The sequence below is a fragment of the Condylura cristata genome, unplaced genomic scaffold (genome assembly GCF_000260355.1).
Source record: "Condylura cristata isolate star-nosed mole 26May11 unplaced genomic scaffold, ConCri1.0 scaffold00033, whole genome shotgun sequence".
NCBI lineage: Eukaryota > Metazoa > Chordata > Mammalia > Eulipotyphla > Talpidae > Condylura > Condylura cristata.
In genome coordinates, this window is record NW_004567134.1 from 14,565,561 (window position 1) to 14,575,031 (window position 9,471).

The 9,471-nt window shown below is 64.9% G+C and overlaps 1 protein-coding gene across 1 annotated transcript in view; it reads left to right on the forward strand.

Annotated features, from left to right (window-relative positions):
- Window positions 1-8,977: 8,977 nt before the first annotated feature.
- PLXND1 (plexin D1) overlaps window positions 8,978-9,471 on the forward strand; it is a 40,109-nt gene continuing 39,615 nt past the window's right edge. Inside the window, exon 1 of the mRNA XM_012732082.1 lies at window positions 8,978-9,322. Coding sequence (XP_012587536.1) covers window positions 8,978-9,322 — 345 coding nt within the window. The remainder of the gene's footprint in view (window positions 9,323-9,471) is intronic.

Below are 9,471 nucleotides of genomic sequence, written 5' to 3' on the forward strand. Positions count from 1 at the left end.
TCACGCTACAGGGGGGTGGACCCTTCATTACAGGGGGGTGGACTTCACGTTACAGCGGGGTGGACCCTTCGTTACAGGGGGGTGGACCCTTCAGGGCAGCTGTGCGGTGGGGCTGAGGCGTGAGCTCGCCCAGCCGGGCAGCTGGTCGCGCTGCGGTCACCTCGCCCACGTTTCCTCCTGCTGGGCCCTGTGCAGAGGCCTGGACCAAGCAAGCTGGTGGGCCCCGGAGGCGGAGAGACCGGGGTTCAGGTCCCAATTCTGCCGCGCCCAGGCCTGCAGTTCTGTGACTGGGAAGGGTGCTGCCCGCCCCTCCTGCCCACCAGTGAAAAGAGAAGGGCTCGCACCCTTCCCCCCTCCCACCTCCCCCCTAACCTGCCGCCCCCCAGCACCAGTCCTGGCGCAGGGACCACCTGGGGCCAAGGGGGACCCGGGCCCCTTTCTCTGCCTGGCTGGTGCTGCCAGGCCAGCCCACCATTCAGCACCCTAGTTGAAAGTTTTACCAGATAAACCGCTAGGATGGGGTTTGCTTTTGTTTTTGTTTTCCAGGCAGGATTTGGGAGCGGAAACAATGGAATTAATGTGTTGTTTTTTCTTCCAAGCAGTTTCTCCTCCCCTGAACTAAGTGGGGCTGATCCCACCTCAACTTCCGGTCTTGGGAGGAGGTCACAGGCCTGGAGAGGAGGGGGTCTGAGGGCAGGTCAGGGTGGCGCTGGGGTGGGAGCTGGGGGGCACTTCGCCATAGGCCCCTTCCTGCCTCTGTTCCTCTGCCCTGAGGCCCAGCCCGGCTGGCCGACTCTGGTGTTTCCTCAGGACCAGGTATCACCTCTTCCAGGAAGCCCTCCCAGACCTCCCTCACCAGGGCTGAACTGGTGGGTCAGCACTCTGCTGCATGAGATTCTGAGCTCAGGGGGGCGGGTATAAAGATGGCCCTCAGGGGATCTGAGCTGAGGCTCCACTCCCTGCACTGTGGTCTTTATTTTCTGCTCAGGGGTCTTGATCTGGGAGGGAGAAGGCCGTGGGGAGGGTCTGACTCAGGTGGGAGCGCCAGGGAGCTGGGGTGGGGTGTAGACAGAGACGGTGTGTGGGTGGGACAGCACATATGGGCTGGCTGTGTGAGGGTGGAGTGAGTTCTCCCCGAACCTCACTTTCCTTCTCTATAAAGTGGGGATCACATCACCACCTGGCACAACTACCTGGACCAGTCCCAGGGCAACACCAAAGAGAACCCCTGTTTTAACCAGCTTTGCAAGGCAGGAGCTGGCTCCCTGAGGTGGTGGGGTCTCTTGGCTGGGAGGGTGCAGGGTTTGGAGGGGAAAGTAGAGCCCAAGAGCCTTAAGTCTGGCCCAGTCACTGTGTTGCTGGGGCCCCGCCCCAACTCCCCTCCCAGCATCCTTGGAGAAGGGGCCAAGGGCCTGCAAGTGGAAGTGAATTACCAGCAGCTGTGCATCACGCCCGGCTGCCGCAGCTGAGGGTGTTTCTGGGGCTCCAGTCTAACCTTTCCCTGGTCTCATGGGGCTGGCGGGGCGGGCGCGGGGTCCCGGGGGGTTGGGGCTGCAGCTGAGGCTTCCTGAGCGCAGGCCTCCGGGTGACACTGAGGTCTGGCGGGAAAGGACGCAGAGGGCGGCACCTGCAGGAAACCCCTGCACCCTTTATGCTGGGCATAAGCGGGGGGCTTGCCTGTAGGTGGCAAGTCACGGGCACCGGGCACCCTCACGAGGGGTGATAGTGCCCCCAGCATATGGGCCACTGAGCTGTGTGTGGGTGTCCCGGCCCACACCTGGCTCGCTCACCGCCGGGCGCTGCCGATCTGGGGCTCCGCTGGTGCTGCCTTTCAAAGGGGGGGGCCTCCCTACCACTCGGTGAGTCCAGCCTGGACGCTGTGACGAGGGAGGGGCCCCACCCGGCTGACACTGCCCACCTTAGGTCTCTGAGTCACTGCAGAGGTTCACGGGAACCTCTCCCACCCTACTATTGCCTCATGTTTATTTTAAACACAAATAATACACATTGTTTGGGAAATTTAAAAAATTCAGACACAAAGGGGAAAAAGCTCAACCCCCCGCCCAGAGGCCATAACCAGACAGGCAGGGGCAGGGGCTGCGCCTGTCTCTGCCTGGCCTGGACCCTGGCTGGGCACACTGCCGTGGCCGGTGTCTGTGCCGTTCAGCTGTGGGGCTGCCCCTCAGCGCCCTTGGGGTAGGGGTGCCCCAAAGGGGGGAAGTGAGAACAGTGTCCTGCAGGGAGATGGACACAGTCGAGGAAGTGAAAGTGCCGAGCCCACAGCTCTGCCCACCGCAGGCGTCGCCCAGGCGGCTTCCAGGGTGGTGCCTGGGGTCCAGTCCGTAAGTAACGGCCAGCGGTGCCCTGGAGGTGATGCAGAGGGGGTGGGGGAGGGGCCTTCCCAGTCTCAGATGCCTGATTTTGAGCCTGACCGGGTCAGCCAGGCCTCAAGAGGACGGGAAGTCGGGCAGGTGAGGGGCAGTTGGTCGGCTGCTTCAGCAGAGACAGCTGGGACTAGAGGCAGGTCGGCGGCCGCCAGGGCCTCAGACCCCCACAGCCTTTCTGGGTGGCCGCCTCCAGGCCAGTCGGATTCCCCCAAGTGTCCCATCTCCCCTGAGACGCCACCTCGGTCTCACGGAGCTGGGTCCAGGCCCGCCACCCTCTGACCCGGAGCAGGGGCCAGCAGGATTCTGAACCAGGTCAGGAGGAAAGGAAGTCAGCGCGGCCCAGCTGGGCTGGGCGTGGGCTGGGTGGGGGTTTGGGCACTTGGCCCTCCTGTTCCTGCCCCACCCCAGGTGTGGCCAGACAATGGCTGGGTGGCCACATCTGTGCTGACCTCACCAGCTTCCGCTGGGGCCCCGCGGGACCACCTGTTTTGCTGGGGAGAGGGTCTCCCCTCCTATCCTCTTCCTCCAGGCCTCTTTCCTGCTTCCTGTGGGGGCCCTTCCGTCCAGGCGCTCATCAATGGCACCCGAGGTGCAGAGCATCCGCCAGTGAAGGCCGTGACTCACTTCCTGTTTCCCGGAGCTGGAAATAGCTGCCCCGGGAGGCTGGGCAGGCTGGGGGGCTCCCCCACAGACTGCTGCTCAAAGACCCCGCAGTACCTCCACCCGGGTGCATCCACCCTGACGCACCCCAGTCTGAAGCCTGTTGAAGACCAGCAGCCAGGACCCCCTCTGCTTACTTCGGGGCCTAGAAGCCCACCCCCAGCAGCCACCAGCTGGGCTGGGGATGCCCCACAGGGGTCTGCAGACACTGACTTGTCCTTGGCGGGGAGCCCCAGGGGTGCAGGAACGGAGGGCAGAAGGGTGTCAGGCAGCGGGGTTCTGCCCTGAAGCTGTGGGATAAGGACACAGGGACTGGGCTTTCCCCCCACCCCCGGCTCTGGTGGGGTTTCATGTTGGAGCAAGACCAGGAACAGACCCCTCCTGTCTCCCCGCTGCACCCCTCAGCAGTGTTTCAGTTGATCCGCCTATTCTGCTCCCCAGTCTGTGGCTTGTGAATCCTCTCACCCCCCCCCCAAACCTCTGGCCTGTACCTCAGTTTTGTATGTATAAATAAAAACATCTCTTTTTTAAAAAATGCATTTATTTATGCATACAGAACTGGGGTACAAGCCAGAGGTGCAGGGGCGGTGAGAGGCTTCACCAGAGACAGAGTGAGGAGCAGAGCAGGCTGACTGACGAAGTCCACTGATGAGGGGAGCAGTGGGGAGACAGGAGGGGTCTGCTGCGCCCTGTGGGTCACCTCCAGGGCCCGAGATCCAGCTTATGCTGAAGTGGCTGCGGCCAGCTTGCAGTGCTGTGTCCTAACCTGCTGCACCACCGGGAAGGGCCCAGATAAATACATTAAAAAGAAAAATGACTTGCAATTTGAAAATCCCCTGGGCACCAAACTGGAGAAGTGACTGGGAGGCAGGTGAGGCGGGGCTGGGTCAGGTGCGGTGGCCCTGGGGGTGAGCCCACAGAAGCGAAGCCGCAGGTGATGAGGGCAGCTCTGGAAAGGTGAGAGGAGAGAGGGCGCAGCGGGCTGGAGGGTCCAGCCGGGCACTCCCTACCCCACACGGGGGCGGGGGGGGGCGCTAACTCCTCTGCAGGTGACTGCTGTGAGGGCTGAGCCCACGGGCGCCCGTGCAGCCTCCATGGTCTGCAGCTGCTTTCCCTGCAGGAGGGCTTTCTACCCCCAGCCTGCAGGGCCTGGCCACGGTGCCAGAGCTGTGCCCAAGTGCCCCGTCTCCCCACGCCACAGCTTCACCCGCAGCTCGCAGAAGGGGAGACGGACTCAGGGAAGCGGCTCCTCCCTGCGCCTGGGAACGGGGGTGAGTCTGCCCGCTGCCAGGCACGTCCTGTCCTCACAGGAGAAGCTGTATGGAGATGCACTGTCCGTCTCCCAGGCCAGGCAGGGTCTTGGGTGAGGGCAGGTGGGCAGGGGCAAGCGGGGACAGCCACAGGAGGCAGAGGGTGAGGTCAGGGACCCCGGAGCTGTATGGAGAGGGTCAGGCCTGGGGGGGGGGGTGGACGCTCATCTCTGCCCTCTTGCGCCTTCCCCTTGGGCCTGCCTGGAGTCCGACCTCTGCCTGGGGGTGTGAGTAACGGGGTAAGTCCCCACCCCACTCCCACTGCCCCTGGCTAGTGGGAGCAGAACAGACACCGCTGTCCCCTGGTGTGGGTGCTCTGGGGAGGCTGCTGGAGGGAGAAGCGGGGGTGGGGAGGCTCAGGCTGGAGAGGGATGGGCCAGCACAGGGACTTGGGGCCTGCGGGGGGGTGGGGGCTGTGTGGGCGAGGGTTCCGTGGGTTCCGCAAGGGCACAGCCCTGCCTGAGACACCAGCTGTGGTTAGCGAGACAGCTCTTGAGTAAGAAGAGGGTCGGTCAGCTTCACCCAAAGTCCCTGAAGAACCCGTTCCAAGTTCCTCAACGGAGGGGCTCCGGCCAGGCCCAGGACTGCTCTGGGTCAGGCTGCCAGGGCCAGAGGGAGGACTGCCCAAGGCCAGAAACTGGACCACCCCCTCCCCCAACCCCTCCCCCGCAGCTGAGCCTCACCCAGCAGGCAGTGAGCTACCGAGTTCTAGTGGCAGTCACGGGTTTCATGAGGAAATCTGCAGCGGTCCTGCCCCCGGGCTGTGGTCTTGCGGCCCAGCCTCAGCTCACCCCTCTACCACCTGGGATGGGCACAGGCCTTGGGTTTCGCCTGGACGGGCTCGCGCATAGTGGGCCCCAGCTCAGGGCCCCACCTGCCCGGGGCTCCCGGCCACGAGCACCGACTGTCTTCCCAGAGGCCGCCCGCCCGCCCGGGCGCTGACCGCCGTCTCTGGGGATGGCGGCAGCCGGGAATGTGGGTGGGGGCGCCCGGGGCGGCTGCTGCTGGACAGAGGCCTCAGTGTGGAGCTGCGGTGTCCTCTCCCGGGCCAGGCCCGTGACAGCATGACAGGCTGTCTGAGAATGCTGCCCATTATCCGCAGCACAGAGCACAAAGGGGCCGCGCGGGTCTGGGACCCCACTGCAGAGGGCAAGGACTTGCCCCGACGGGAGAGGGCTTCTCTCGCAGGAATGAGAACCATTTCCTCCCGCCCGGGAGACAAAGGCGGAGGCGACTGGGGCTGGTCCTCCAGGCCACCGTCCTGAGCGGCCCCTGGGAGCATGGCCCCTGGGTGGCATCCCCAGGGGCAGGGGAGAGCCCCCAAGGGAGGCCACACCCCTGGTTGACCATGGGGGCTGGGCTGCGTGAGGACCCCTGTGGGCAGCAGCCAGCATGCAACCCTGGCCGGTGCCAGCCAGAGTCACCCCCCTCCTGGGCCACTCCTACCCGGTGGGACTGGGGCAGTGACAGGGACTCCCCCGGGGAGGGGTTAGGGGGGTGGGTCACGTGGGGCTGGCTATTAGCTGTGTGACCTCAGGCCAGCCCACTGGCCTCTCTGAGTCTGGCACCAGATTTATATGAGAGGGGAGAGACACGGGTGGGTGGGGCTCATGATGGCATGGTGCACCTCAGAGACCCTGGTGGCCCCCACACAACACAGCTGGTTTGAGGGTGACATTGCCTTGGGCTCGCCTGAGGGGTGCGGGGCTGGGGGTGGCCAAGGAGCCTGGAGGAGAGGACCCGTGCTCACTGGCTGGTCAGTGGCCCCCCACTTGCTGAAGTGCTCCCCTCGGCTCAATGGCAGAGCTTGAGGAGGGTTATTCTCTCCGCTCCCAGACGGTGAAACTGAGGCAGAGAGAAGTCTGGGTGCTCTCCTCACAGGGCAGAGGCGCATCTCTGCATAGGAAATGGGGTGGGTGCAGCCCCCGGGCTATGCGGTGCCCTGGGGGTGCTGAGCTGCCCAGAGGATTCTGTGTCCAGCACCTTCCTGCCCCAAGGCAAAGCTGGGAGCAGCCAGCCTGTCAGGGGCACTTCCTGCTGGGCCAAGGGGGGGGCGGGGGGTGGCCCCTCCTCCTAGCACAGGGCCCTCTGTTATTTTTTCCAATAGAAGAAGAAAAACATTTCCTCCTCCCCGTGACACCCACCTCCTCGCCCCCTCCTGTGGCTCTGTCCTGGCCGAGGGGAGGGACGGAGCAGGGAGACAGCCCAGGCTGCTGCTCTGCAATGGCCAGGCCCCTGGATACCCGGGTCCCCCCCCCCCAGCCTGGGGCTGCCACTCTGCCAAGCCCACTTCACACTGAGGTCTAAGAACTTTAATAACTGCCTCTCAGGCAAGCTTTACATCATTATCTTACGTGAGAAACCAGTATCACTTGCCAAAATCAGAAAATAACTGCAAATACTGAAAGAAAACAAGAAGCTATCTGTTAAATTCTAGCCAGCTGGTGTCAACGCGCCGCGCCTGAGACCTGCGCGTTATTAGAAACGGACAATGACAAATGTTAGCGACATTAAAGGCGCATCAGCCCCCCGAGACGTCCCCATCAGACGGGCAGGCCTGAGTCTGGCTGCCCTGAGAGCCCAGGGTGCAGGTTCTGCGAGTTCAGCCACCCAGGCGGGCGGTGCCCGGGTGCCTCCACCCCACCTTCTGAGATCCCTGCTGAAGCCGAGGGGAGGCGAGGGCTCCCCTCTTCCTCCTCTGTTCACCCCATAGAGATCACCCCCTCCCCACCCAGCTGGGGTCCTGGGTGTCTGTGGCCAGCAGCGGGCAGAGGGGAGAGAGCCCGGCACCTGGAGCAGTTTGGGCGCAAATGCTCCCGGCTGCTAATGGCCCTTGGCTTCTCCGCCTGTGAAATGGGTTAGATGGCCTGGCCCTGCCGGGCAGCTGTGAGGATGCACAAGCGGGCGCACGTGGTGGGCAGAGCTGCGCTAGCCACTGAGGGCCTCAGGCAGGAAGTGGGGCCCTGGGGGTCTCTGCTCCCTGCGAGCAGAGGGGCAGCAGCCGGCCTTTGCCAGTGCCTGCAGTGTGCCCAGCTCTGCGCTTTCGGCAGGCTGGTGTTGGGGTTTCAGGCCCCGCAGGCTGGTGTTGGGGGGGGGGACCCGGGTATCCAGGGGCCTGGCCATTGCAGAGCAGCAGCCTGGGCTGTCTCCCTGCTGCGTCCCTCCCCTCGGCCAGGACAGAGCCACAGGAGGGGGCGAGGAGGTGGGTGTCACGGGGAGGAGGAAATGTTTTTCTTCTATTGGAAAAAATAATATTGGTGGGCGCTGAGGCCCTTGATTACAGATGAGGAAGCTCAGAGAGGGCACTGGCTGGCCCGAGGCCACACAGCACTCCCTCCTCCGGCTTCCACCAGGACACTTGGAGCCGGGCTGTGCCCTCTGCGGTCTAACTCTGCCCTGCCCTGGAGGCAGGTAGTTTGGTCCACAGGGCCAGACCGTGCACCGTGTCCCAGGCTCAGCGCGAGGACACAGAGCATTATCCTCAGGGCTCAGTGGGGGGAGCTGCAGGATGCGGCAAGATGAGCCGAGACAGGAAGGAAGCTAGGAGGGGCGAGAGGGAGCGCGGGGTGGGGGCTCAGGAGGGAGCCGGAGGGGCAGAGACTCGGCGAGATAGAGAGATACACACACAAAGAGACGGGAGAGCTGGGGGTGGGAAGAGACCAGGCAGGGAGAGAGAGACAAAGAGAGAAACCAGAAACCAGGAGGAGCAAGCAGACAAAAAGAGGTGGGGTGGGAAGGCAGGAGAAAGATAAGCCGGCTGGGAGACAGACGGCTGGAAGTGGGGCGCAGAGGAGGGTGGGCTGAGGTGCGGGAGGCTGGCAGCCCCCCACCCTTGGCTCCACAGGTGGCACAGGAGCCCCCTCCCCTGGAGGTGGACATGGGCAGACTGACGCTGTCCCTTGGGGGGGGTGCCAGAGCAGAGCCCCAGATTTCCTGCAGTGGACAGTCCTGCGTGGCCAGGCGAGGGACGGTGGGCAGGAAGGCAGGAAGGCCAGGGTGCTGGCCTGGAAGCCGAGGCTGCAACACTGGCCCTTCCTGCCTGGGGGCCGTGAGCACAGACCCCCACGACCCTCCCTGGCCAGGTGGGGACCAGTGAGGCCAGGTCAGGCCACCCTTGGGGCAAGGGTATGGAGCAAGCTGTGGCAGCAGGGGGTCAGATGCCCCCCCAACCCGCCCCTGCTCTGAGACACCAGAGTTGGCCTGGGCAGGGGCAGGAGCGGGGAGGGGGGTCTGGGAGCCGCAGACCTGAGCTCAAACATGGTGGCTCTGTCCCTGCGAGCTGAGCTCTGGGCCAGTCCCTTCTCTTGGTTCCTCAGCTGCAGGACGGCTAATACCGTAGCACCCCCCAGGGCAGGCTGTGAGGACATCGTGAGTCAATAAGTGGAAAGCCCGTGGCACTGTGCCTGGCGGGGCGCAGGCCATGTGTGCAGCCATCAAGGCCAGTGTCCTGGAGGCCCTCAAAGGGGCTGTGACCTGGAGTGGCCATTGTCGCCTCCCTGGAGCGCTCCGGCGCCTTCCAGGGAGGGGTAAGCGGCCCGGGGGCTCGTGGGGGCGGACTTCGCACTAAATCGGGAGGGTCTTCCTCCTCCTGGAGCCCGCGAGTGGAGTGCGGTGGGCCGGATGGCCCCCCAGGAGACCACTGGGGCCTGTCTGGTGCTGGAGGCTCCACCAGCACCCCCCACAGCCCAAGGAGTGCCCCCCCCCGTTTTCTGTCTGATCCTTGAGCCGGTCTCCCGCGCTACTTGTAAAGCCCCTCTCGTGGGGCTGAGGGGGTGCGCCGGCCTGGGGGTGCCGAGGCCTGGCAGCCTGCGCGAGGGGTGTGGCTGGGGACCGCTCGGGAGGACGGGGGTCCGGAAGGCGGAGCAGGAGAGAGGGGTGGAGGAGCGGGACGACGGGGTGCGGGGGAAGCGGCAGCCGGGACGGGGAGAGCGCGGGACGGGCAGCCGGGAGAGGGGCGCGCAGACGGCCCGTGGGGGCGGGGAAGTGGGGCAGAGACGGCAGGGCGAGGCGGGGACGGGGCGGAGAACCGGAGCCGGCACCCCGAGTTGGGGCGGGGGCGCCGTAGACAGCCCGGGAGCCGCCGAGAGCGGCGCAGAGGGACGGGCCCGGGGAGG